This window comes from Umbelopsis ramanniana (assembly GCF_025399195.1).
Source record: "Umbelopsis ramanniana AG unplaced genomic scaffold K450scaffold_21, whole genome shotgun sequence".
In the NCBI taxonomy this organism is placed as follows: domain Eukaryota; kingdom Fungi; phylum Mucoromycota; class Umbelopsidomycetes; order Umbelopsidales; family Umbelopsidaceae; genus Umbelopsis; species Umbelopsis ramanniana.
The window spans coordinates 283190-310388 of NW_026252107.1; the positions used below are offsets into that span (position 1 = coordinate 283190).

General features: G+C 41.4%; 15 protein-coding genes across 15 annotated transcripts; 6 read left to right on the forward strand and 9 right to left on the reverse strand.

Moving 5' to 3' along the window:
- Positions 1-477: 477 nt before the first annotated feature.
- Positions 478-1881, forward strand: K450DRAFT_198624 (uncharacterized protein; the record flags this gene model as incomplete). The annotated part of the gene is made up of 1 exon (XM_051584578.1): positions 478-1881. One exon carries the CDS (start codon positions 478-480, stop codon positions 1879-1881), a length of 1404 nt encoding a protein of 467 aa, XP_051445522.1.
- A 19-nt stretch (positions 1882-1900) lies between these two features.
- K450DRAFT_237434 (uncharacterized protein) lies at positions 1901-2440 on the reverse strand. The gene has a single exon (XM_051588424.1). The coding sequence runs from the start codon at positions 2157-2159 to the stop codon at positions 1998-2000; it is 162 nt and encodes a 53-aa protein (XP_051445523.1). The 5' UTR covers positions 2160-2440; the 3' UTR covers positions 1901-1997.
- Positions 2441-4712: 2272 nt separating this feature from the next.
- K450DRAFT_237436 (uncharacterized protein) lies at positions 4713-5632 on the reverse strand (the record flags this gene model as incomplete). Its single annotated transcript, XM_051588425.1, has 1 exon — positions 4713-5632. A coding segment is annotated over one exon (814 nt), but the record flags the coding sequence as incomplete, so codon positions are not given.
- Positions 5633-6459: 827 nt separating this feature from the next.
- K450DRAFT_237437 (uncharacterized protein) lies at positions 6460-6815 on the reverse strand. The gene has a single exon (XM_051588426.1). The coding sequence runs from the start codon at positions 6683-6685 to the stop codon at positions 6467-6469; it is 219 nt and encodes a 72-aa protein (XP_051445525.1). The 5' UTR covers positions 6686-6815; the 3' UTR covers positions 6460-6466.
- On the reverse strand, positions 6816-7444 carry K450DRAFT_237438 (uncharacterized protein). The gene has a single exon (XM_051588427.1). It carries the CDS (start codon positions 7310-7312, stop codon positions 6947-6949), a length of 366 nt encoding a protein of 121 aa, XP_051445526.1. The 5' UTR covers positions 7313-7444; the 3' UTR covers positions 6816-6946.
- Positions 7445-8282: 838 nt separating this feature from the next.
- K450DRAFT_237441 (uncharacterized protein) lies at positions 8283-10177 on the forward strand. The gene is made up of 3 exons (XM_051588428.1): positions 8283-9344; positions 9413-9981; positions 10054-10177. Exons 1-3 carry the CDS (start codon positions 8458-8460, stop codon positions 10074-10076), a joined length of 1479 nt encoding a protein of 492 aa, XP_051445527.1. The 5' UTR covers positions 8283-8457; the 3' UTR covers positions 10077-10177.
- Position 10178: 1 nt separating this feature from the next.
- Positions 10179-12176, forward strand: K450DRAFT_237446 (uncharacterized protein). The gene is made up of 3 exons (XM_051588429.1): positions 10179-10743; positions 10831-11597; positions 11671-12176. The coding sequence occupies exons 1-3, from the start codon at positions 10332-10334 to the stop codon at positions 12055-12057; spliced, it is 1566 nt and encodes a 521-aa protein (XP_051445528.1). The 5' UTR covers positions 10179-10331; the 3' UTR covers positions 12058-12176.
- Positions 12177-12942: 766 nt separating this feature from the next.
- On the forward strand, positions 12943-14228 carry K450DRAFT_237447 (uncharacterized protein). Its single transcript, XM_051588430.1, has 3 exons — positions 12943-13030; positions 13103-13294; positions 13355-14228. The coding sequence occupies exons 1-3, from the start codon at positions 12962-12964 to the stop codon at positions 14117-14119; spliced, it is 1026 nt and encodes a 341-aa protein (XP_051445529.1). The 5' UTR covers positions 12943-12961; the 3' UTR covers positions 14120-14228.
- Positions 14229-14340: 112 nt separating this feature from the next.
- K450DRAFT_237453 (uncharacterized protein) lies at positions 14341-16520 on the reverse strand. The gene is made up of 10 exons (XM_051588431.1): positions 16408-16520; positions 16257-16344; positions 16081-16178; positions 15718-16020; positions 15561-15653; positions 15408-15498; positions 15247-15346; positions 14970-15181; positions 14566-14896; positions 14341-14495 (listed from the first exon to the last, which is right to left on the reverse strand). The coding sequence occupies exons 1-10, from the start codon at positions 16474-16476 to the stop codon at positions 14492-14494; spliced, it is 1389 nt and encodes a 462-aa protein (XP_051445530.1). The 5' UTR covers positions 16477-16520; the 3' UTR covers positions 14341-14491.
- Positions 16521-16639: 119 nt separating this feature from the next.
- Positions 16640-17453, forward strand: K450DRAFT_173595 (uncharacterized protein; the record flags this gene model as incomplete). The annotated part of the gene is made up of 5 exons (XM_051584178.1): positions 16640-16768; positions 16852-16958; positions 17029-17123; positions 17188-17267; positions 17325-17453. 5 exons carry the CDS (start codon positions 16640-16642, stop codon positions 17451-17453), a joined length of 540 nt encoding a protein of 179 aa, XP_051445531.1.
- A 78-nt stretch (positions 17454-17531) lies between these two features.
- On the reverse strand, positions 17532-18805 carry K450DRAFT_237462 (uncharacterized protein). The gene is made up of 5 exons (XM_051588432.1): positions 18524-18805; positions 18313-18455; positions 18081-18250; positions 17939-18019; positions 17532-17872 (listed from the first exon to the last, which is right to left on the reverse strand). Exons 1-5 carry the CDS (start codon positions 18618-18620, stop codon positions 17833-17835), a joined length of 531 nt encoding a protein of 176 aa, XP_051445532.1. The 5' UTR covers positions 18621-18805; the 3' UTR covers positions 17532-17832.
- A 1159-nt stretch (positions 18806-19964) lies between these two features.
- K450DRAFT_237472 (uncharacterized protein) lies at positions 19965-21112 on the reverse strand. Its single transcript, XM_051588433.1, has 3 exons — positions 20827-21112; positions 20432-20757; positions 19965-20369 (listed from the first exon to the last, which is right to left on the reverse strand). The coding sequence occupies exons 1-3, from the start codon at positions 21007-21009 to the stop codon at positions 20147-20149; spliced, it is 732 nt and encodes a 243-aa protein (XP_051445533.1). The 5' UTR covers positions 21010-21112; the 3' UTR covers positions 19965-20146.
- K450DRAFT_237477 (uncharacterized protein) lies at positions 21113-22939 on the reverse strand. Its single transcript, XM_051588434.1, has 4 exons — positions 22671-22939; positions 22161-22595; positions 21629-22093; positions 21113-21564 (listed from the first exon to the last, which is right to left on the reverse strand). Exons 1-4 carry the CDS (start codon positions 22881-22883, stop codon positions 21217-21219), a joined length of 1461 nt encoding a protein of 486 aa, XP_051445534.1. The 5' UTR covers positions 22884-22939; the 3' UTR covers positions 21113-21216.
- A 345-nt stretch (positions 22940-23284) lies between these two features.
- K450DRAFT_271095 (uncharacterized protein) lies at positions 23285-24756 on the reverse strand (the record flags this gene model as incomplete). Its single annotated transcript, XM_051592991.1, has 5 exons — positions 23285-23807; positions 23876-24057; positions 24117-24192; positions 24252-24477; positions 24714-24756. The coding sequence occupies 5 exons, from the start codon at positions 24754-24756 to the stop codon at positions 23285-23287; spliced, it is 1050 nt and encodes a 349-aa protein (XP_051445535.1).
- A 926-nt stretch (positions 24757-25682) lies between these two features.
- K450DRAFT_237480 (uncharacterized protein) lies at positions 25683-27081 on the forward strand. The gene is made up of 5 exons (XM_051588435.1): positions 25683-25981; positions 26048-26188; positions 26256-26487; positions 26555-26645; positions 26713-27081. The coding sequence occupies exons 1-5, from the start codon at positions 25714-25716 to the stop codon at positions 26995-26997; spliced, it is 1017 nt and encodes a 338-aa protein (XP_051445536.1). The 5' UTR covers positions 25683-25713; the 3' UTR covers positions 26998-27081.
- Positions 27082-27199: the final 118 nt, after the last annotated feature.

Genomic DNA, 27199 nt, shown 5'->3' on the forward strand with positions numbered 1-27199 from the left:
TACTGGGGCCTTCCAACTCTACCTGCAATTTATGTAAATTGTAGTTACTGTCGTATTAAGCAAAATGGTAATAAAAAATGATGAAGTCAAAAAAATGACTTGCAAATCAGCTACCTGTTATGATTATCACATTTTAAGAACCATAACATGAACATGTCCCTACAAGTGCGCTGGAAATTTCAGTGACCACGTGGAGACGGGAAGCTTTCAATTTTCAGCAGTAAATGGAAGGTGTACCATCGGATATGAGAATGACTGTGAGAATTTATAACGAGGGTATCAGCGGAACCCCGCGGAAAGCACCACCTGCCCTACTCCAAGGTTGTACATTTAAATAACCCGCATAATTATGCAAGCTGGAAATCGTACAACTCCTCTTTAGACCTAACTAAGTGTAGCCAAGCTCTGGGAAACAATCATTAGCATAAAAGAATTGAAATCTTGGCCTGCTGTTACAGTCATCGACTGAATTTTGCAATGAAGTCAGTCTTATTTTTTTTTGCTAGCAGCCTTTTGCTGACGTTTTCAGACGCTGTTCTGGTACAAAAAAGAGCTCCTATTGCGTTGGCCACTACAGCTGCTGATTGGAAATCCCGTACTATCTATCAACTGTTGACTGACAGGTTTGCAAGGACTGATGGCTCTACAGATGCGTGCAGCAATCTATCCGGCTATTGTGGAGGAACTTATCAAGGTATCATCAACCACTTGGATTACATAGCTGGTATGGGTTTCGACGCCATTTGGATCTCTCCAATTCCCCAGAATTCTGACAATGGCTATCACGGATACTGGGCCACGGACTTTGGTAGTTTGAATCCAAATTTTGGTACATCGCAAGATTTGATGGATTTGGTGAACGCTGCACATGACAAAAACATCTTGGTCATGCTTGATGTGGTAGCAAATCATGCTGGCATACCGTCATCCAGTGGTGACTACACTGGATACACCTTTAATTCCGCAAGCCAATATCACCCAAGTTGTGACATTGATTACAACAACCAAACATCTGTAGAGCAATGTTGGATCTCCGGTTTGCCTGATATCAACACGGAAGACAGCAATGTCGTGAACGCTCTTTATAACGTGGTGGGCAACTGGACTTCCACATATGGTTTCGATGGTCTTCGCATTGATACGTTTAAACATGTTCGTAAAGATTTTTGGCCAGGATATATTTCTTCTGCGAACGTCTTTGCTACCGGTGAAGTTTTGTCAGGTGATGCCAGCTATGTTGGTCCTTATCAAGACTATGCTCCATCTCTAATCAATTATCCGCTGTACTATCCTATCAACAATGCATTTGTATCCAAGCAAGCAATGTCTGCTTTAACGAATCAAATAACCGCGAACCAAAACAACTTCAAGGATATTAGTGTCCTTACAACATTTGTTGACAATCACGATAATGTGAGATTCTTGAGTCAAACCTCTGACACGTCGCTGTTTAAGAATGCACTTGCCTTTATTATGATGACAGAAGGTATTCCAGTGTATTATTATGGCTCTGAACAAGGCTTCACTGGTGGATCTGATCCTGCTAATCGAGAGACGCTTTGGTCTTCATCATACGATACATCAAGCGATCTTTACAAGTTCACTGCGAAGCTTATCAAAGATGGTCGTCAGAAAGCAAACGGTACTGTAATTACTGATGTGGATGTTCAAGATAGTATATACGCATTCACTCGTGGAAGTGTTCTTGTAGTTCTAAATAATCAGGGTAGTAGCGCTACAAACTCCATCTCTGTCAAAGTTGGCGCTGGTATTTCTGATGGGACAAAACTAACAGATATATTCACCAACACTACTGTAACTGTGTCTGGAGGATCAATTACATACAATCTTCAAAATGGTTTACCCTCAATATTTATGTAGCGTATAATAAAAAAGCTAATAAATTACAAATGTTATTTATTTTTATGCGAATTTGTACAACTTTCTAGAATACATAAAGGCTGAGAGAAGGGCCGCTTCTAATGCTTTAAATGGCATTACATGCGATTGATTGGACTGTGTTGCATGGGGTAAGGAGGAAAGAAGACATGAGGAGTGGCTTTCTTTGCTTGCTTTGTGCTTGCAGTCTTGGTGGAAGAGGCAGAAGTACCAGATGTAGAGCTTGCAGAGGATTTTGAAGAGTGCTTGAAGAAAGGCATGTTCTTTATAGTGTGTAAGATTTGTTTTCGATGGATGGAATGCTATTCCAAAGGTTGATGACCATAGCCATTATATAATATTCCTCGTCCGCCAAGTGCGTAGTACGTGCGCCTATGCCAACATGCTCGGCTACGTTTTAATCGCCGACAACTTGGCCCTTGGCATTTGGCATCGCCCCATGGTTACATACTACTGTCGAATCAAAACGGATCTATACCGACCGTCTTGCGTAATATAGAGCCATGTATACACTCAAAGTCTATGATCTTTTGAAATGAGTATGTAATCCATGAAAAGTTGGGCCATAACATTAAAAAAAATCTTGTGATTCTTACCTAGTCAAGCCAAACTTTTAATAGCAAAAACCACAATCTATCATATTGTGGTCATTAAGAGAAGAGACTAACTAAGAAGAAACAAAGCTTAAACCACAAGGGCCTCCTTGGTGCCAAACCGTTTCCAGCACGTAAGGCCATTTGAACAACGTACCGCAATTCGTTTGATGAATTTTTTTATTCTATGTAAATTTTTATGCTCGGCATTTGATACCACTTATCAATGATCCATTGTGAGGAGCTCACATATTGGTTCTTGTAAAAGAAGAATATCAGGTGACGTTACTTGATAATACACGGCGCCAATTGCGAAACCCACTCCAAGGATATCAATCATGCCTTTCCAATTTATCGGCGGATAATACAGCAGAATCACGCCATGAACCTCACAAGCTATGAACATAGTAATAGAGTTACCAATGGAAAGTATCCTCTCAGAGAATGGCTTCTCGATATCTTTCATCGGTTCCTTGTTTCGATTACAATATTTCGTTATCACCATCATCATGGGATGGTACCAAGAGATTACTGCAATTTCCCAAGGGATAATTATTTCTAACAGTATTGGTGGTCCACGCCGCTGTACTTTTGAGCAATATAGGTACATATTGCCACTAAGAAGATAGCCACTGAGGCATATATGACAACGGAACATATACGGCTTATTATACGACTTTCCGTGCCGAATCGAGCTTTATTGTAGTTGCGCATAAGCTCAGTGGAGTATTGAGTATTGCACACGAAAAGAATGTAGGCGAAAAATATGATTCCCGCTTCTACTTCGAATGCTATGTACGGACAATGTGGCTTAGCCACCGATACAGAGAGTGCAATTGCAACCATGATATGTAGTTTACGTAATAGGCGTATAGGTGACCTGCCTAAGCCATGACATGCAAAGATATGCAAAGAAAAGATTGCAGTCTGTGCAACAACAAAAGAAAGCGTCGCATTTATCTGGGCAGCAAGGACCAATGTGAAATTGATAGAAAAACCGGAGAACATGAGCGTAGTGACAAGAAATCGCAGTGTGGCACATTTTAAAGGTTTAGATGGGAACATAGTGTCACCATAAAATTCGTACCAGTAGTGAAAGAGGCGCAGCAATGGAATTTGCTTAATTTCCCATATATCATCGCCATTGCATACCAATGGCGATGTCGATCTGTTTTTGTAGAGCATAACACCGTTCTAGGTTTTGAAGTGAAATTCCACAAAGTGAAAGATGTAAATTTTTAGTTGAATCTGGCGAGTAGTTCCGTAACTAATTAGTGCGTGGATTGACGTGGCAAACCTATAATGCGGACATGTGAACTGTGGCAGCATGTATGTGTCTAGCCAACAGCTATACCAAGCGATGTGTTCTAAGAAAAGAAAATAGTAGCGAAATTCCTAAGACTGTAAGACCTATGTCAGCTATTTCCATCGAGGTTATTGTACGACTCTTGGGTCATCACCTTACCTTCATGAACCTAAACATATCGCGCAACGCCACAGGCGTTTGTCGCCAGGTACCAACTTCACAACGAAGTCGCCTAGCAAGTAAGTTACAGTAAGGCGCATAATGTTTAGTACAAGTGTCAATAACAATTTTTTCCCAGAACAGCATTTGGTGCATTGAATGCCGCTGCTTCTCGTTTGCGGCTCGTGTAAGATTAAAAAAATTAGATGCGTTCTCTTGCCTTGCAATGGCGAGAGCTGACCTCTACTTTTTGGAAAACAGCACTTCTGTTTGTAAATTACTATTTTGCCACACTGCAGATACGCATTTGACGAATGTAAAACCATTACGAGATAAGCTTCTGCATTTGATAAAGTAAATGAGAGACCGTATTGAAGCTGCTCGAGCAATTCATCGCTCAATAACTGTATGAAATGATGTAGCCACTCAGCAACGGGTCGTATCGGCTGCCTAAAATGGAAGTCTGTGCGCAGCGGGGTGCTAGGTCAGCCATAAACATAATGTGTAACTTCTTTCCAGTTGAGCAGTAAAAGCTACTATCAGTTGTTGTCTCATTGATGTTTGGAAATAAGTACCATTTTTTGTTTCATAGCCAATATTGATCTTCTCCCTACATTCAGCTGCAAAACTTTTAGCCTTATAGAAGTCATAGCGAAGCTGCCAATGTAAAACGGATTAAAGATGACTCAAAACCATGTGTAGTATACCGGGTAATCACAAAAATGTCACTTTATTAACAATGAACGTGCTAAACAGACCATCGACATCGCAATTGTAGGATGTGATATCAGAATTTTATTATGAATAATGGTTTGAAATTGCAAATTAGTACGATATGCGTATTTCAAGGGTATGTTACATCTAGACTTCACAGATTTCATGTGTGTCCCTTCCGAGAGGTAGTGGTGTCATTACCGATAGCTTATTGTAAAACATTACGAAAAGAAGTGTAGAGCCCCTATAAAGCAGTATATTAAGGATCACATTACCGACCACGATGCCAAAATCTTGTGCCAAAACGATCTTTGCTACAGATGTTGTAATTATAACATAGAGATAAAACGCAAACATCATGATAATGTACAATGAAAGTAGACAGAAGGTCTTGATGATTGTGCTCCTGTTTTCATTGTGTGGAACTTTGGTATGATATGTAATTCGAATAACCAGCAAAAGCAGTAGTAACCACACCCATAGCGCGAAGAAGGTCCATAAGTCAGCACTGTACAGTGTGTTTACATGATTGCTTGTACTTAGCGTTACGATAGATTGAGCGTATAGGCCAGCCACAATGATAATGGCTAGACATGCAGCAATTGCGAGACTACACATGACGGTTATTACAAAGGTTGGCCCTCCCAGATAGGAGGCCGTGAATTGACGCAAAGTCAGCACAGCAGTCAAGCCGAAGAAGGCGTCTGACATATAGCCCAGGATGATAAGTGCTAAAACTGGGCCATTTGAGTCTATGTAAGTATTGTAAAAGCCTACGTTGATCGCATTTGAAATCAAAGCGAAAACATTGGCAGCCAACAGGAAGTAGTAATGGAACTTCACAGATCCACGGCGTACCAAGAGCTGTAAGACCAAGATGGCGACGAAGATGGCAGATACCGAGATGTTTAACACTATCTCAGCATTGGCGAGTTTGATATACTTTATAGGATCATCCATGTTTGAGAAAAGATGATAGTTAAGGTAGCAAATATATCAGGTATATGTACTTTTTTATCAGTGTAACGTCGTCACCACTCCTAGAAATACACAGACAAATGCGTGACCGATGCGGGCAAAGAATTTCCCCAGTAGCGAAACACATTGAACTGCCGCCTCCCAGTAATTCAAATGGGGCTCTTCCCCCGCCGTCAACCTTACAAACCACTGGCTTCAATTTGCATAAAGATCCTACCTCTTCATCCAATGCCTACAACATCAAAACCGGTTGATGTAGCTGAACGTTTGATCAGCACTAGAAGCATTGGTTCTTGCAAATTTGATGATAATCTCTCAATTGAAGAAAGGTTATGTACGTCTTGCAGTAGATCTCAGAGTAGCATGTATTTTACCTTTAGTGACACTTCCACTAACGTTATGCTGCTGCGTAGATGGAACATTCTCAAAGGGTTTAGCTGAGGTTAATTGGCTAAAATAACTCAAAGCATGGAAAAGGCAAACGGAGGTTGTGAATAAATGTGGCGCGTTGCATTTCGGCACAATTATGATCCGCATTCGAAACCTTAGGGAAGGTCGTCGCCGCGTTAACCCTTTTCAATGGGGACCTGTACAGTGATATATCCTCACTCAAATGCTCACTCTTGCGCCGAATCTTTCGTCAATGAAATGCTGAATGTTCAATATGCATGCTGGTAATGGCTAAGTTTTTCTCATCTTACTTTTTGCTTATGTATAGAACATGAATTGCATTGTTTCCATGGGAAATATGGTAAATTTTACATGTTTATATATCATAGGTCTTTACAGTGCTTGACAGAAAAAAAAATTGAGTCATCTAAAAATTGTACATTGGCATTGGCATTGTCAGTTCGTCTACGTCTTCTTCTTCCATCTTCATTCGTTCTTGTATAAGCACCATTGCAGTTGATCTGGTATAGAATCCAATGAAGAGCAGAAGACTTACTCTTGTTAATAATATTGACAATATGAAATCAATCAGTGCCAATCTTTCAACAGTATCATTAGAAAATAGAAAATATGTTATGAAAAGCATCCAGACAGTGTCAAGGGTGACGAGTACAATGAAAAAAGCCAAGAGGTCCCTATCATTAGTTATTTTTCGTATAATAATGTCATAATGCTGTGGAAAACCTCGAGTAGCCAACACGAGAACGAAGATGAGACCTAGAACAGACCATATAGATAATGCAGGGGAAGCCCAAAAGATAATCTGTTATATTGTGAGAGCATTGAAAGTGGCATTGTTGCCAACTACCACGCGAACCACAATTATAAGAACTGTGACCACGATGATCTAGAGGGTTCCAAGGATCGCAGGGATGCTTGCTAATATGTCGCGACTCCCAAGATAGATTTCAGAATAACAATGCAGTGCCCACAAGCCAGCGAGTTGAGTAAGTAGTAAAGTGAGGGCACTCATGACCGCCATAGCTGTTGACGATGGGTCCGAAAATAGAAGAAAACCGTCATGGGTATGAAGGGCTAAGGCATCAAAGATTATTCCACAAATGACTGCCAGTTCCAAGAGGTAATAGTGCAACCTAGCATTTGATCGGTGACGAGCAAGAAGAGCAAGCAAGAGTATACCACAGACTGCTCCATCGACTATGGGCGATATCTCTCTTAGTTTCACGGAAAACGTTGGAGAGTTAATAGACATATTGTTTGTATAGTGTGAGCTGGAACGAGATGAAGAATACCAACACAGTACAAGTGTCGCTTGAATACGAATGGAGCAAGTGACTTGTGCGCTTACAGCCACACGGCAGCAATAGAAGCTTTGACAGCGTAGCTTTCTCTGTTTGCAAAAATAGCCCAGCGGCACTTCATCCAAATTCGTCTAGTTCATCTTCATACGTGAAATAAGAATCATGTCCGGAGATGTCCAGCACCGAACCGTTATATCCAAAGCGTTTGTTGCACCCTCGATAAAGCAAGTTTATTCTTATGTTGATCACTCCATTCTTGGTATTTAGCGTGAAATGGTATTTTCTATCGAGTAGAAGATTTTTTGGAAAAGTAAAGGAGTTGTATTCCAGGGGGCTTACCCTTGGGTACTGTTGTAGGCACCAGTCCCTCCAGACTAACCATGCACTATTGTAGGTGCGTACAGTACCTTTGCGATGACTTCCATCTCTTCGAAGATTTCAAGGGTAAGATAGCCCCTTCATGTTGTCCTTGTTCTTTGGCTTGCGCTTCGAGTCTAAACCTTCTCGCAATGCTTACGTAGAGGTTTTCGATTTGTTCTTCGGTGAGATCCAAGTTGTTTGGAGTTGTGTCCATTTCATTATTCATTAGCTACGAATGCGCGACTTAGAAAGAACTAGAGTATCATTGCCATAGAAAATTTTTTGTTATATATATTTTTCAGTCAATAAAAGCGCGGCTCAGAGAGCTATTACCACATCCTCGCCTTCATTCGTCAACCTTTACAGTATGTTTGATATGAGAGGTATTTTATTTTTTTATAAAAAAAAAAAAAAATGCCCTGAAAAATGCGATGGAGAGATATATCTGCTAGAAACAACAAATGTTCGAAATATGTCTTTCCTTTAGAATTGTTAGTAACAATAGCCAAGATCAAAGGGAAAGATACTCCAAGTTTATTTCACTTTCATTGCACACCTTTATACTAAACCAACTGACGACGTCAACAAAATCAGTATTTGTGTAGCGCATCACGAATGCAAAAGGGTTTAGGTGAGGAAATTACATTTCCTACCACAATGAATGCAAACATGTGACTCGGTTAAATGGTACTTTATGCTGTAGCTGAAGCGATGGGAGGCGTTACTCGTAAACACTATGTCTAACAGACAGGAACCTAGGTTTCCGGCAGCTAATGGAAAGGGAGTTTCGGGAATCCGACCGTACTATGCGCCTGGGCTATCTCAAGGGAACTACACAACACTGTCTGCGCCGTCACTGCCAACTTTTCCTGTAAATTCAAGTTACCTGACCGATGATCTAGATGACCTAGACTTGATTGATTCTCGAGCCGCTGCCAGAGAACTCATCAACTTTGTAGCTTTGAAATTTCTTACCACCGCCGTCAATTCACCTTTTGAAGTTGCCAACACTTTGCTTCAAGTTCAATATTTACCTACGGAGCAGGACAACCGTCTGTTCAACGCGCAATTGCAAAGTACAGAAGAAGAAACTAGTTCTGACTATGCGGAAGAAGAAAACAATGATGAGGATGATGAAGAGGAAGATGATGAAGATATTTATGGAACAGGCTCAGGCAGTCGCTCGCGTCGACGACATTCCAGCGATGAGCCCTATCAGCAGCCCACTTTGGACCCAAGTGATCCGATGTTCAAGCGACATGTTCCTGTAGATGAGAGCGGATACATTGTGCGACCAAGCGTATATGATGAAGGCACAAGGCCACAACATCAACTGCCACCGATTGAAGGTGGAGTGTGGAAGACCATCAAATTGCTCTTGAACAAGGAAGGAGAAGGGTGGAAATCATTGTTCAAGGGACAATACACTAACTGGCTTTATGAGATCTCACATCTCTTTCTACAACCAACGCTTGAAGGAACGCTGAATGATGCTTTCGGTCTGTATGACGATACGATACCCTTAGTCCACCTCGATCATGCCGGTCCAAATGTCGCGACTATTGTATTCAGTCATTTAATTATCGGCGTACTACTCAGTCCCTTGGAACTGGTGAAGACCAGGTTAGTTTATATCAGAATCATTGAGGGTGATTTCAATCGATTTGTATTTCGCTAACCAAGTCGAACAGAATGATCGTTCAATCTGCGTCTCCTTTGCAGAGGAAATACAAAGGACCATTACACGCACTTCGCACCATTATGGCGGAGGAAGGTGGCTTGAAGGGACTGTATATGTCACATAACCTTGTACCTACCATGCTATACCACTCCCTCATCCCATTAATCTCCAATACCGGTCCGTTAATTATTGATCGCATTTTCCGCGTCTCAGCTGTCGACTCACCATTTTTGTATGGATTGGCTCAACTTGGTCTCGATACTTTGGAGCTAATCATCACGTTGCCACTCGAAACCATTCGAAAACGTATGCAATGCCAGATAAGATCAAGAGTACCAGGAAAGCGCTTTGAAAGTGTCGTTCCTCTACGACCTGTTCCTTATGCAGGCGTTGGAGATGCCATTTATAAGATAATGAAGGAGGAAGGCGGTAAACCTGCCACACGCAAGAACCGCAAGACTTCCAGCCGGGGTATCCAGTACACTGGATTAGGGCTTCGTGGACTTTATCAAGGATTTGGAATGCAGTGCACAACAAATATTGTGTTCTTTGTGTTCCATGCAATCAACGGCATCGAAGGTAAATTTTTATTGATGTTGTCATTCTTTGGTTTGTAGGCTTTTAAGGACATGCACTGACCAATACTTCTAGCCGACGACTTTGAAGATTTCTGAACGAAGGCATATTGAAATAGTTTCGACAACCATAGAAGTAATTTTTGTTATCCTCTTTCCTCTTATACATAAATCTACACACCTTAACCTACTACTACCATCTTTCGTTATCACGTCAACGTGAAGTCATGAACGCATTTTTCTTGTGGCTTGCCATTTTGTTCTTTCACTTTTATTACCTTTATTCTTTTGATCTGTTCTCTAACCTCCTTAACCAGAAACAATTTTGCCTCGACGGCTCCTCTATCGTAGACCATGCCATACACTCTACCAAAGCTATTATTTATAGCTTTGTTCACTATGCAAGGGTCTGCCATTCCATATCTCGCCATCTTTTATGACCAAGCTTTACATCTCTCCTCTAATCAAATTGGAATATTGTTAGCCATTGCGCCATTCATTCAATCTGTGGCATGTCCTGTTTGGACCTTGGTAGCTGATAGGTGGCCGAAGTGGCACGGTACCCTTATGGCGGTGCTGGCTTTGATTGGCGGCTCCGCTATCGTATCTATGTCTTTATTACCTGCTCTGTTGATCGATAAGGAAGACCTTACTATGCCCTTTACGTGTGTCTTGGCCCTGATGTTTGCTTTTTTTGGCTCTCCACTGATGGCGTTGGTGGATAGTGCTGTGTTAAAAATCCTGGGCAACCACAAAATTCTGTATGGTAAGTCAGGGCTACTGCAGTGGGTGGGTTATACCCAAACTTAACTGGCTAATTTGGTTTTCCGACTTCCCACCTCTTTATGCATAGGCGAGCAGCGGTTATGGGGCTCCATATCGAATGGTCTAAGCATCTTGGCCGTCGGATTGCTGATTTCAGCTACTGGAAATAATCTCAATGTGGCATTTTATGTCTTTGCTGCTGGTAGTGTGCTATTCATTGTTCTGTCGCTATTTGCTAAAGTCGAGTCCAATGACGATAGCATGCTTGAGGATGATCTTGATCAAGATACTAGACCGCTTTTGAAAAATAATCTTGCTCCAAATTATGTCTGGCCACCGGATCAACCTGCCGACTCTGAGGATGACGATGTACAATCGTCGGTTGTTACTCAGCATCAAGGACAACTTGTTGATAGACGGGACAGTCGTATAAGCTTTGCTAATACTGTGCTTTCGGATGAGCACGGGCATAGAAACAGTTTGAGGCTTCATCGCACTTCCACTTCGATGGCTCGGGATGTTCATCTAGAGGCTAGTGAGCTGATGGAATCGCTTGATCGTATTCCTTCCCTTGGACTCGCTCTTTCACATATCCCATCCATGGAATCATCCCTAGCCTTCCTTATACCCCATCCTGAAGAAGACAATATAGCTCCTCCTCCAAGCTCGCTAAAATCTAGAAAGGTCATCACCTTCCTTTTGAGTATGTTGATATTTGGCGTTTCTTTCTCTATGATCAATCAATTCCTATTTCTCTACCTCCGTAACGATCTTGGTGTCGATTCTTCCATTTTGGGATGGACTGGACCTGTGGGAGGTATAACGGAAGTTCTGACTTTTTGGGTATCGAAGCAGGTAATGTCGCACATCATGAACAGTTTCAAGCGTACAGTACTAATTCACGTACCCTTCTAAAACTACCGTTCAGCTTTTCGATCGGTTTGGAGTGACAGTATTGATGGTGTCTGCTCATTGTATTACCATTGTACGATCCTCCCTCTACACGCTTCTAGTACCAGGCTCGCCAATGACAAGCGCCTTTGCTCTTGCCTTGCAAACGCTCAATGGAATAGCTTTTGCAACTATTTGGTCAACAGCTGTTAGTGAAGTAGATTCATTTTTCCCTCCGGAGCAGCGGGCAATTGCACAAGGTACCCTCGCTGCTCTACATATGGGAGCAGGATTTGGAATTGGATGTGTCGTGGGAGGAATGATATATGAAGCTCTGGGTGCTCATGCTTTGTACCATGCTGCATCTTTGCTCACAGGAGTCAGTCTTGTAATATTTTTGATTGGAAGAATCAAAAGTTCATAGATTGTTTCCCCTTTCAAGCAAAATAAAATCTGGTAGTTGCTCCATTTCGTGATTCTTTAGTTATCATTCCCATCACGCAACGTACGCATGAAACAGTTGATAGTGTTGTTGGCCATCACACCACATAGTATAAAACGTCAAATTGGCCTCAAAAAGAGTTGTTGTGACGTTGGTGGTCAATATTGTTCGGATAATTGGCTGTGTCTAATGTGGTGTAATAAAGGGCTTAGAGCAAATAGCGGTACAGATACATATGGAAAATCCTCCACCAGCTAATCAATTCCTGAAGCAAAGACGCTTGTCGATGCGTAAATGCGAAAATTGCGGTAACGAGTTTTCGCATCCAAGCGCACTGGAGACGCATTATTGCGTTCATACTGGAGAGCGGCCATATCCCTGTCCTATGTAAGATGAATAAGCTTGATGATACCATCGCCAGCTTCTTGATATAAAGTTCTTGTAATAAAGATCAGACTGCAAGTCGAAGTTTATATCCATAAGCAATTTAGACAACATATAAAGGGTTTTTACGCTTCGAATCCACAAAAGAGAGTAGCCAGCATAGCTATTACAAAGAAAAGTGGAAAATCCCATTGCTACCTTCATCCAAAAATTCTCTGCGATAAATACCGCAAGATAATATACCTTTACAGAAGAGTCTACTAGTCCAATTTTACCAAAAGTTTCAATGATCAGTTATACACATAAAAATCAATACAGGCTTGGTTAAATGCTTTGGTAAAATCAAACCACAGAAGCTTGGCCGGTGAAAGCAAAATGATTTTTTTTAACCATTCAAACAGAGACAAAGTTGCGGCACTTCAAAATTTGGTTGAGCTAATTCTGCTTGGAAGCAAGGGCAAGTGCAAGTGCGCATTATTGAGAGCCTTTAACAAGTCCCATTATGAACCCCTTGCAAACATTCACATCAACGCCGCGAACCTTCGCCTATGATCAGTTGATTGACATAAAGGTAAGTAGCAGTAATCTATTCTTGCCATGTTGAACGCGGGGCATGGGGGCTGATTTCTCGAATCTCTTTTAGGGTAGACAAATAGATATCCGAAGTCTGGCCACTCAGTATTACTTGGTTGTTATCTCGTTAAAGAGCGTACAATGCCCTGTATGCCCGGTATTACTCCAACTCATAAATATGTGTAGCGGAAAAGATGGCAAAGACGAGTTAATCGATCCGTTCACGTCGGAAATCATGCGAATTAATCCTGAAGACAAGGAAGTAAGTTATCCTTATTTTATTCCATTGGCAACTAAAGCTTTAATCTGACATATTATAAAGATATATAGAATTCTGTTACAAAAAGATGCTTATTATATTGTAATTTGTCCGGGCCCTTCAGATGCACTGAGCGAGATTGCAAGGCAGTCTGAATTTGAGCAATACCCATTTATTGCTGATGACGAGGATCTATCCATTGCCAAGACGTTAAAATTGAACATGTCTAATAGCGAAATGTGGCCGAGCATTATTCATGTTATTCCAGAATCTTTATCTATGCTTCCATTATCAATCGGCCGCGGTCCAGGCAACTATGGCATAATGGCACTACTGAAAGGGATCATGAACGAACGAGCAAAGTGGGAACGTAAAGCCTTTCAAGCTATGAAAGATGCCTCAACTCAAGTTGATAGAACCCGTAGGAAGATGAAAAAGTGGCAAGATGTTATGGTTATTCGGCAAATTAGCAATGACAATAAGTTACCATCGGAAATCTTGTATGCCATAATAGCGTTTCTCCCAGATATCCGAGACGTAATCAAGATGCGAGAGGTCTCCTTATTGTTCAATATCACAGCATGCGAAGTAGTCATATCAAAGTTGCGACATCATACCAGGATTTTGATGGCTTCAGTTCCTCCAAGCGAAGAAATCGAGCTTGTTCTGCAAGAGTCCCTCCGGCAGTGGAGGAAGCCGACACCCATTTTACGCGGCGCCGATTTTCCAGGGCTTGGCCAGCTAAGAGACGAAGTAAAATCGGCGGAACGATCGTCATTACTAGTGAATCAGTGGATAAAGAGCGCACGGCCGACACTCACTATCTGATGTTCCAACAGTGAAATTTATTTATGGAAATGAAAGTGATATGGAAGGTCACAAAGCAAGGTATCGTGAAGAACTCAGGTTGGGATTATGTATTTGACTGGATCAATGCATCTTCTGGTTACGAGGGTTCAGCTTTGCGGTGTCACTATCATCCATACTATTACGAAAAGAAATGTCAGAAGTGTTCTTATATTGCTAGTGATGTCCAAAAAAACACTTACTCATCGTCTTGATCGTCTTCATCAAGTAATCCGCTTTGTTCTCCTCCACGGATTAATTCTCGACGCGGAGGCTCTTTTGGTTGACTACTGCTTGCACCAACACTCACAAGCTTTACGCGATTACCACCTTCGTCATCGCTTTCTTCGTCTCCTAGCTCAAATATGGCAGCTTCGTCATCCATCATTCTACCATCTCCATTTCCTCTACCTTTCATTCCATCATACCCGAGGCCTTCAGCTCGACGTAAATTATTTTCAAGGTCCATAGCCTCATCTTCGTCTTGACTCAATTGTTCCAATCCGTATCGCGCATTGTTATCAGTTGGTCGCCACAAGATAACAATGACGAGGAACACAATAAAGTACAAAATGTTTAGCCAGCCGTCCAACATGAACCATCGGCGCTTCCAGTTTTTGGCTGGCCAATCCGGAGACAAACGTGTTCCGAAGTTGAGGATGTTGAGGACAAAGACAACGACCACCATACAGACAGAGAATATCAATAGTCGATAAAGGCGCTTGTACATTTGCGCTTTCACATGCTGCTTTCGAATATCTATAAAAATAAAAAGCCAATATTAGCGACAGTGTGTTTGACATTTCACTATGTCCTCAAGACGTTTTCATACCTAAGATAACCAACGTCCTATTGATTGAGTTAAGCGTCCAAATGTAGAATGCTGTCATTGTGGTTGCCAAAGGGAAAATAACAAGGAAGACAATGAAGAATCCATGGTCTTCGGGTTGCATCAGCATAGTTCCAATGACGTACAAGACGCCGAAGAAGAAGTGTGTAGCTGCAAGGATGACACATTTTTTCATGGTAGAACCAAGTGATGGTCTGTAATAAACACAAAATTAGAGTGTATTACTACTATCACCAATGGCTTGAAGGTAACAACTTACTTGACCACACCATATCCCATACATACGATTAGTAGCATAAAGAAGGAGATACTATTACGTGCAGCATTCAGAAGCGCAACAAGAATGAGAAGTCCCCATGCTACCGTAAGGATGAATTAATTAAATGAACCACCAAAAATCTCTATGGTCAATCACCTTACATGTTTTTCCGGTCTGATTATACGATTCCCAATATCCCCAATTGAATGCCATCTCTACTGCAAGGAAGAAAATGACACCTGATATGTAGTTCTAGGACAGAAATGTCAAACCAAGTGGTACATTACAGCACAGATCATTAATCTTCAACTAACCTGCACTGGAAGAATATCTCCCCAGTATCGGAAAGTCTGGACTGCCCAGTATAATCCAATAATCAAGTATATTATCGAGAAGACGCCATAAAACTTGAAGTAAAGTCAAAATGTTAGGATGAAACCGCATCTCCCATTATCTTGATGATAAACTTACTATCAGCTTGGGATAATCAACAGCCGGCAGTTCGCCATATGGAAATCTCCATTCCACCCATGCTCCAAAACTTCCATAGGTACCGCTGGCATTCTCGACAGGGACGATAGCTAGGCAATAATAGCCAGTTTTTGAGATAGAGTATATGGCGCCGTCGCTTTCGTTAACCTTCAGTGAAACAGCTTGATTTAAAATAGTGGTGGTATTTCTCTCGTTCTCTGGAACATTGATGATGAAGGCACCGAGGTCCGATGATGGACATAAGTGGTCGGCGATCGCTGAACTATCGCAAATGTATCTCAGCTGGATATGAATGTTAGCCTCTGACACTGTCAGAAAATGAAATTCCACATATATACTTACTTCTCCAGTAGAGTTATCGACAACGCCGATCTTATCAAAATCGCTCCATTCATATATCAGAAGGGCTACATCGCCTTCTGACTGATCTTCGAAACCGACTGTATAAGAACAAAATCGCGTACATATTACTATATCTGTGTGACTTGGGCGATACGATAGTAATGTTGAGCTCTTACCTCTAATATATGGATCGGTACCTCCCGGAATGGCGCTTCTGCTCCACATACCTGAGCATGAGGTGGCACTTTCGTCGCTACTTGAGCTCTAGGGTAATGAGGCAGCTATGAGGGGGAGTAACACGAAGGAGTATTATTCTACTTTACTTACCAAATATACGTCAGCACCACTGACCACCAGAGCTAGGGATCCTAAAGCTAATAGAATCCTGGACAGCATTTTGTAGTAAAATGACGATTATGCCAAGCAGTCGTTTCAAGCACTTGGTCGGAAACATTGAGATTCACGGGCCCGACGGGCATTTAAATTATTCTGTGACATTTACGCTTGGAGCTTTTCCACTGGATCTGTCAACAACCCACAGCCTGAACATTATAACCTTATGACTTCTCGGCTTTGGTCAAATCCAAATGCTCGAGCGGCTATAAAAACATTGACATGGTTTCCATTGCTTTTCTTCTTTCTGGAAAATGGGTATTCAACTGCCACCGTCCAAGGACGTTCAATGCAGGTGATTTGAATAGTTGGCTGTTTTGCCATTAACAGTCCCTTGGTCTATATTATGTGCCTTGCTAGCTAACACACGAGAAATAGCCCACGTTCAATCCAGATTCAAATAAGCTTTCGCCAGATATTGTTTTATTGAGCCATTGGGGTGCTATTGGACACAAGTTCCAGCGTGGGGAAGTTGTTGCCATGACGTACGTTTTTCATTCACTTAGTAGTTTGCCGGACTTGATTCATGTCTGTCTAACACTATTGAGACATCAGCTCACCACACGACCCAGATCTGACAATAACGAAGCGAATTATTGCCCTGGAAGGCGATAGTGTACGACCGCTGCCACAGAGCGATCAGAAGTCAGGTACGTCAGGGGCTAGGACATGTATGCAACTGCTTCTGTCTGAATGACAATAATTTTTCACTAGTTGTTTATGTGCCAAAAGGCCATTGTTGGGTGGAAGGAGATGAGCGATTTCATTCTCGGGACAGTAATGCTTTCGGAACAGTAAGTCGCGTTGGACAGTCGACCACATTCCGGTAACTCACTAATGGTGTATCATAGGTGCCAATGGGTTTAATCAACTCCAAAGTCGTATATATATTATGGCCGCTTTCGAGATTTGGCAAAGTGGAAGTAAAACCAAACGCGGAGCGTGTTTCGGTTGGCTCAGTAGACCCAATGCGACTTTGATTTAAAAAAACTTACAATTTATAGAGCCAGGCAAGATAATATTTTTTTGTACATAAAAAACATATCACTGAAAAGCGTGTAGATTTCTCGTTATTTCAAAAGATTTACGTCCCAAATCATGATTGGTTCGTGGTGAGCCCATTGGGCTGGTTTATTATGTACACGGTTTGCCCATTTGTACACAGATTGGTACCTGTGCAAAATATCGCTTGTTTTGTTTCTACTTCTACAACATATCAACCCAACTCCACATCAACCTCAGTCTCTATAATTTCCAGTCTGTCCATTATACGTAGTGACGAAGCTTGACTGTTTGTTGTTGTCAGGGAATTCAAGGCGTTAGGTAGACTATATGGTGTGAAGTATCGTGAACCACCTCTCATTTTGAGCCGCCAACTTCCTTCGTTGGTGCTTGATAACTAATTCATTTGGAAACTTTAATTAGAGTCGTTGTAGGAACACCTTTTGAATAGATGCTAACTTACCCTGAGACCTTTTCTAGCGCCGGTGAAGCTTCTTGACAGAGATATATCGTCAATACAGGAATATGCTTTGAAACCACCAGTCTGAATTGACGATTAAAATGAAAATCCTGCTAAAAGCTTTGAAATGTCAAAGGCAACTTACTGGCTAAAGTCCTTTCCCTCAACTGGGTCCCACTTTTCCGTTGCTGTTGAGCTGCCAATCTGTGTATACTGATGTAACGACCCATCCATCCTTCGTTTAATGATTTCTGCGACTGATACGGTTTTACTGACAGCTTTTCCACTGCCAACTACAACAATAGTCCCATTTTTCTAGTCCCGTTACGACTTAGTCACAATTTCACTTGCGAAACAACGAAATGCGCGAGACTTACCTCTAATAATTCTAGACCGACCGTTACATATCGATTTATTTTGCCTGATGTGCTGATGATGATTTCATTATCAGCATGTTGAAGTAATCCATAATTTTGATCCTCTTCTGCTATTGACCTCGGCTGTCTACGAAAATTCTCCACTGAATGGAAATATACAGCAGTAAGAAACCCTTCTTTTCTCAATGAGATATTGTTATTGATTACTCACTCTTTACTGAAGTTCGTCTGGTTTTGTTGGGTTGCCGACTATGATCTGCGGAATATCGAGCAGTATTTAGTAAGCGTTTAAAGCGATGTATTTGCATTAAGAGCACAGCACAATAGCAGAAGTTTCAGTTGTCTATGTTATAGGTATCATATCCATGGCTGGGGTTTTCACGCGCATATATCGCTTGCATCAGCAACATGCTCAAGTTTTGTGGGCTCAGTTCCTCGATGTATAGACAATGCGAGTCTATACAGCAGATAATGGGCCGAGCAATCAGCAAGATGAATGCCCTTTTGATATTGCTCTTACGAATCCACCGAAAGATGCCAATTTCTTTGGTATCGTGGCTCAGGTAAAAAGCAGAAGAAAATGTTGTGTTGTGCCTTTGCCGGTCGTTCACATAGCTCGGGAATGGCGGCCAATTGAATCACAAACACATATACCCAGTAGAGCATCGTTTCCGAGCTTCAAACCTGAATAACGTTTCGATCTATGTCCGGCCTTACAACCATAGTTCTAAATCTAAGAACCAGGCCGAATTTTCGAACAATGAGCGGTTGCTGATGCGCGTAGCGATCTGCTTGTAAGTAACTCACCAGCCAGTTCAAACCTTTTACACGAATCATCATGTCTCCACATTTGTGCATTGAACAGAAAAAAAAGCTGATTCTCACCTTTTTAGTAACTGTCCAACTGTAGATAAGATGCGGTCGGCTGGATCTGCAAACGGTAGAAGAAAAAATCCTTGAGGACTTGGAAAATTTTCGGAAAGAGTATACTCTGCGGGGACCGATATTGTTGTTTTCCGTAAAACTTCGCGTTGTCTGATGAACTATTATGCTTTGTCTTCGTGAAAAAAAACTGAGTTTTTATTTTTATCTGCACACCGAGTTGAGATGTGAAATCTCGTTTCGAGAGAAATGATATTTGATATTATGGCACTGGAGACTATTCCTTAGCATCAAAGAGATCGTCGGTGTTTGAATTTAGACTGGGCTAAAATTGAAAACTTGCTTTTTGAAAGGAGCTCATATGGTATTTGACAAAGAGACTTCGATATTACTCTTGAACAGCTGGCAAAAGCGGCAACTAGCGACGAAAAATTCATAGATATATAACCAGAACCGAAGATAATGTATTTTGGTGTTGTCTTCTCCCAAAATATGTTAGAAGCTGACCTGATTTTATCTTGCTTGCATACCGACTACCTTCACTTGGTACACACATGTATTATTCTATGCCTTATTGCAACCAATATTCTCGTTGTCGCAAAAAATAATGTATAAAAATAAAGTCAGTTGTGTTTATAAGAGTGTACTTACTGCTATAGCGAATTGTCTGAATAATTAGAAATTTATGGTGCCGGATTACTTTATATTCAATATACTCAAGTACATCTTCCATGTACTTGTATTACATCGAGATTCGGTTGAAGTACGCAATCTGTTGTTTTGAAATTCTGTACTGGTTTTGAGCTAGAGAGTTTTTTTATTTAAGATTGCATTTTTATGTATTATCAGCATTAGGTACTGTGTTGTAACTATGAACTTATAATATTTTTAAGCAAAGTTTGGAACACTTTTTATGTAACGTTTTGAAATCAAGGATATGAAAAAAAGTGTCCTACGCGAGCATTGCGACAAAGGTTCCAAGAAGCAACATCAAGGTCGATGCAGTACCAGCTGAGACGCTTACGCCAGCACTGTGGGCTACAGTAGATGATGGTTGTGCTGCTGAAGAGGAGCTAGTGGCATTGACCAGGTCAATATGAGGAGCAGGATATCCCAAGTACTGGTTCCATGAAGAAGTGTTTGCGATGCCTCCCCAGGTTGAAGTTCCATTTACGCTGTTAACAGGACAATTAGCACATAGGCTTAACCGCTTAAATAGCATATTTCAAAATTTTACCATGTCTGAACCACTGGAAACCAGAGAGTATTTGTGTTATTGTATCCAGTGGAAGGCAGTTGAATCTGAAGACCAAATTCTTGAAATTGATCATTGGGAAGAAGACCATTGGACCAAGAGATGTTTGATACCGTTTGATTGATTTGCTGTCCTTCTATGGTAATGGGAGTGGTCAGATTGACATACTGAATGGTAAGGTTCCAGTTAGCGATGACCTCTGGCTTGATAGAGTAGACATTGTCCGGAACAGAAACAGAGATGGCAGTGGTAGCAGAGCCACTGCAGCCATGAGGAACGCGAAGCCCAGTATAAAGGTAACTTCCAGGCTATTTTGAAGAATTTTATTATACTGCTAACAGCAACAGATTGCATTCAGTGTTAGAATGGGAACGTACCTGGCCAGTTGCTATGGTGAATGTAACATGAGCAGAAGCTTGAAGTACCATTGACAAAAGGCATAGACCTGCAAATAGGCTAGTGATGGTTCTCATTGTTGGAAAATAAATGTAAAGAGGATGGTTGACTAGGCTTTGTAGTAAGCGACGCTTTATATGCTTGTTCTCAACAAATGTTACCATGATCCACCGCAAAAATGGCTCAAATAACAGTCCAAAGAGAGGTGCGGGACAATACTTTTATGAAAATCGCAATCTATTGGCTACCGAAAGTGTTCCAAGATTTCTATATTGGAAGGTGGCAGACCATTGTGTTCCCTGACACCGGTAGCGGTGTCGGTCAATTGAGAACTACAGGTTCCAGTTATTCAAAATCAATTTGATGTATGTTTACATGCTGGTTTTCAGGTCTTCAGTGCTAAGGACTGCAAGCATATCCTCAACGCGTCCGAATTTTTCCCTGGGCTTGCCAAACTTTTGTCCCGCTTCAAACTCCATCTTTTCAATCAGTTTCCAGTCAACGTAACTGATTGGTCGGATCTTGTTATCCTTGAAAAGCTGAAGTAAGCCTTGTGAGCCAGTTTTTTGTCCAATTCCATCCACTTCATTTAAAAAAGGCTTTCCCGCCACAAAGTCAGCTGCCAAAGTATCGGCTGTTTCGTATGCATCGTTCATTGTCGTTGCGATTACGCCTGTCGGGCCGCGTTTCAACCACCCAGCAGTGTATAAGCCTGGTACCTGATATGATAAGCCTGGTGAGCCCAAAGATACAATTTTTCAACATAAATAGTGCGGCACCTACTTCATTCTGTCCATTAAGTACCTTTCCATACTTATTAGGAACCCGACCACTTGATTCGTCGAAAGGAATGCCTTCCATAGCAATACTTTTATAACCAATGCTTCGTAAGATGAGGCCACACTCTTGAGTGACAAATTGACCAGTCCCAATTGCTCGCCTAGATTCAGTTGGGCCATCTAATCTATTAAGCTCGTACTCAATGGCCTTTACATTATTATTGGTGCTGTCAGGTATTATTCTGGACGGGCTACGCAAGAAATCAAGCGTCCAAGATTTGTCGCCAGATAGTATATTAGGAGAGCCAATTTCCTTCTCCAATATGCTCATCAATCGCTTCAGAGGTCGAGATTTATTCAGATATTCCGCACCATTCGCAAGCTCGCTTTGTAGTAGTTGGACATCTGTATTGAACCGTACACCTGGCAGCTTCATCTGCTCTCGTAATTCTTTTGCTGTAAATGCAGCCTAGCGCAGTTATAAGGTTAGTATAATAATAATAAAAACATTGCTATCCAAATTTAAAGATGCATACCTGAAGTGGACCTCTTCTACCTACGACGTGCACATGCTTGATACGACTCTTGCTCAGTGCGTCCAGAGCGTAGTCAGTAACGTCTGTCTTGCGCAATACGTCTATGGGACTAAGGAGCATTCTGGCAATGTCCAAGGCAACGTTCCCTTGACCAACTATGACGGCAGTATCGGTGCTGTCGAGATCAGGCATCAATTCACGATGATGAGGAAGACCATTGTACCAGCCAACAAAGGATCTTGCCGAGTATACATTTGGCAAATCTTCTCCCGGGATATTGAGCCGCCTGTCTTCACTAGCTCCATATGAGAAAACAATGGCGTCGTAGTTTGACTTGAGAGCAGATAGAGGGAGGTCTTTGCCACCAACGTGGACGTTTCCGAGGAACGTGAATCGGTCATCTGTTGCGACTTCATCAAATTTATTCATGACGTTCTGAATGATAGAATTGTTGTTAATAAATCGCGGCTAGCGAGCTCGTACTTTTGTTTATCGCAATTTTTTTTGTACCTTTACTTCTGGGTGATCAGGAGCGACACCAAACCGAACCAAACCGTGAGGTACTGGCAGGCTCTCGAACATGTCGATTTTGACGTCGGGAATGTCTTTAAGGACACGATGAGCAGTATAAAAACCTGCAGGACCGCTACCAATTACTGCCACCTGCAGTGGCCTGCCGCGGATTGCAGTCGAAAATGCTCTCATAGCACTGCTATTGAGCATTATTGTATGAATTGTTGTTTGTAAAGAGATTCAAGGTCCCGTCGGATAAAATTGGCCGGACCCAAACTCGTTGCCGTGCTGAAAATGCTAAAAAATTTGTTATGCCAGGGTGCTAGGCTCCGTTAATGAGTCAGAACATCTCGTATGAACTACCGACCTTCTCAACCGTAATTCAGTTATGAGTATAGGATTGTATTACCGTATATACGTCAAGAAGACATCATGAACTTTGGTTCTGGTCAAACAGAACTCTTGTCAGCTTTATTGTCTGATGATTTTCCATAGACATTTTATGTATGCCAAATGGAGATGAAAAAATGCCAGCGTCTATGATTTTTATGATGAAAGTATGCAAACACCTCTGTTACCTCTGCATGAGTTCGTTAATGCTATAATTTAGGCTATGCCGCTTCGACCATTTGCCTTTCCATTTCTGGCTTTACAGCACCGGGATCGACTTTCGCTCCTCGCTTTCTGCGCGCAAGTGCCGATAAAGCATACCCAATGATGACCATTCCACCAAATAATCCTCCGGCTAAAGCAATTGGAACGATGACTGACGACTTGGATGAGTATCCTGTATAATTTTGTACTGGGTTTGTATCATTGCCTTGATCGTTGCTCCCTGTATCGTTATTCGTCGAAAGCGTTTCGTAACCTGCTGGTGGCCAGGCAGTGTCTTTGGCAGGATCCAGGCAGTTAATTTTTATCCATTCAAATTCCATGGTGAATTTCCGATTGGGATCATTCCAGTCAATTCGACCTCCTGACCAACTATCTGTCCATGAGCTCCCAATTTGCGCTGCATCCCATATGGACAGTTGGATGTACGATGGTCTTGCAGGAAACCGGTAATTCTTTTCTGTTTCGTTGAAAGTTGACTCTCTTGTGACAGTTCTACGAACAACACCATCTACAACCCAACTGAGGGAAATGAGAAATAGTATATTAGCAAATTTTCTATGTGAAATAGAACCGACTGAAAAGCTTACTGTATGGCATCTGGCATCCACTGAATTTCATAAAGATGATAGCCTGAGGCTAAGTCATTATTAAAATTTTCAGTGGTTGAATGCGTATAATCCAGTTGGCCATTCCAGTAATAATTTGTCTGAACTTGATTAACTTTGTCTGTCCACTCGTAGTCTATTTCATCGCCTTGCTCGTTCTTTGTCTGTCACAAATGTATGAATATATAGTTCAGAATAAATGATTTCTTCAATATTCACTTACAATGAAGGAAGATACAACGCCGACGGATGAGGAACCGCTTTTGATACTTGCTGATACGTTTCCATAAAGCATCATTCTAATACTAAGAGTTGATAAAATAGTTGCGGGCTTGAAAGATGTATCGAGATTACCTACCTAGTTGAGGATACAGTTGCACCAAATCCTTGTCTTTTACCTTCCTGTAGCTTATTCTGATCTAAATTCATCGACAACACCATATGCCCATTCTCAATCTTTGCATTGTCTGGTTCAAAGTCGCTAGTCCAGTATGCTGAATTGGGATTTCCATCCCATTTAGATTTCGCCACAAGCTTAGATGCATCCTGAAAATGATCTTCGATATTTACACAAAATGGTCCAGCTGGTAGACATGATGAAGTCGAATTGTAGGAGTTAGCCGAATCACAACCAGCTGAACATGCTTCTGCAAATTGAAAAGTTTATGTATTAAGATTATCGTCCACGGAATAACCTGTATAAAGAACTTATCGTACTTAAATCACTGGAGCACCATCTTTAGAGCATAGCCGAAATAGATACAGCATGAAGTAAGAATGTGTCATCCATATAGGGCAATATTGCTTTTCGCTAACCTACCCTCCATTGCAACAAGGGGCTTCCTTGGGACATTTGGAGCCATAGTGGCCACACTGAGCCATAATACTCAAAGGAGAAATGGCGACGAGCGTTAAAAGGGATCTAAGCAGCTAGCAAAAGGTGCCAATATGTTAATATTAGCAAGAATGAGGTATTGTCGGCGTAGTAATCGCCTTGCTTACTTTTACCATAGTTTTTCAAATGTATTCTCTAATATACAAATTGCTAGAGTAATGAGATTCTGATAATAATGAAATAGCTAGCCAAGTAGGTGATGGATGTGGCAAAGATGAGGTGGAATTTATACCTTTGATTTCGTTGGCATGCTCCGGAATACTAGCAATGTTGGAAAAATGTCACTGTTGCCCAATTAGCCAAACAGTATTTGTGCATCAAACATATTTGTATTGTTATCAAATTGGAGTCAACATATGAAGTGTAAAGAACTTGCGATTATTGCCCTTCGCTCAGAAGTTTTGATTGCTATAGCGATATCATTCGTCATGACAATGACAATGACATTGATCGAGGACCGTAATGACGCATTTCCAATATTGCAATCGTTGGCCCTTCGAGCAACTTTAAATAGAAGTGTAATCTTCACTCAGGTATATATCTTCTTAAAAAAGATATATAAAGTAGCACTACGTGAATGAGAGTCGACTTTGCGGTATTGCAAAACGGACTATGAGGGTATCTATGTGAAGCAAGCGTACTACTGTCGTGATTCACGGACGGATTTTGCTCCAATGATGTAATTTTTACAAGCATTTATTGCGTTAAAATGTCTGGATCAATTATTTTTTGTAATAAACTAGTTGCCTAGTTGCCATGATGCATCAAAGAACTCATCCAGAGACCAAAGCTTGAGTCTCAAGCATAATCGTGCACTGGGGGATCAACAGTCACATGCGGGGAACCAAATGTTCGATTTTTTTCTGCTCATCTAGTTCAGCATTTGGCCGTAATACTCGCTTTCCACAGATCGTCGACACTGCAAATGAAGTTAACACCGGCCTTGGTTTCTAATCTATTTGAGACGCCTATGGCGGATCTCACCACTTTGGACATGAGCAACAAGGAAATTAGCCATATAGACGACATTTCTGGTTGTATTTCTTTGAGGAAGTTGAACTTGGCAAAGAACACGATCAAGAGCTCGGATGCTTTGTCTGGACTTCAGTACCTACCTGACTTAACCTGGCTTAACCTTTCTAACAATTCTTTGGAGAATTTTGAAGGCCTTCAAAAGCTCAAATCTTTACATGGTAAGTAAGGAATATATTCTCGTCCAGTAGGGATTTCCGTCATGCTAACGTCGTTGAGCCATATAGTCTTGAACATGAGCCATAACGAACTCAATCGTATCAGTATCCATATTACAAACCTGGTAGATTTGAAGGCTCTTATACTCAATCACAATAAGATAAAGACGATTGACAACTTGGCATCTTTGACCAACTTGAATACACTTGGTAAGAACTTTTGGGAAGTGTGAATGACATTCGTGGTCCATTGTCATTAACCAAATTGCCATAAAAGTACTATCACATAACAACATTCAAACCATACCAAACCTATCAACCCTTACGTCCCTCACAAAACTTTCAGTTGCCCATAATTCCGTCCGTGTTGTTCCTGATCTATCAGCCAATGCGGAACTGAAGGAATTGCGATTGAACGATAACAAGATTCTACAGTTGCCAGATACTCTACGACAATGCAGTGGTTTGGAAATTTTAGACTTAGGAAACAATATGATGCGGGAATGGACGTAAGTACCAAATTGTCAATTCACAATTGATATTAGACTACCATATTAACAAGCAGACTATGGATAGCGACATTGCAGCTTTAGGCTCTTTGCTTCATTTAGTCAATCTCAACCTGAAGGGTAATCCTGTGACTGAAAAAGAGGATTATAAGGAAAAGGTAGAGTGTGAAAATGAGTACAGAGCAGCAATACAGGTCGGCTTTAGCTTAATACAAACTTTTTTAGATTTTGGCTTTGATACCATCTCTCCGCGTTCTTGATGGAGAGAGATTTGACCCCAAGTTTTTGCAAAGAAAGCAAAAGCATAAGGCGCATCTTCAATTCATCCAGGATTTGCAAAACAAAAAGCAGCGTATCCAAGATTTACGCGAAAAGAAAAGACAGAAGAGGGAGAAGGGATCCGACGGAGATGATGTTGACGAAGAAGCGTCCGAGCCCAAGGTGACCAAGAACAAGAAGCGTACGAAGGAAGCTGGTGGACCCAATAAGCGACCAAAGGTCAAAAAATAGAATAATTTTATACACTCGCAATTGTAATATTCATCTCATTTTAATGACAGCATAAAAGCATTATAAGCATTATTTCTAACCAATACGGTATTTGTGAATGTGTCTGTAGACAGAAATCGATTCAGCCGCCTTGGGTTAGGGTCCGTCTGGTGATCAGGACGCGTTCCTCCAATTCCTAAAAAAAAAAAAAAACCTCAGCAAC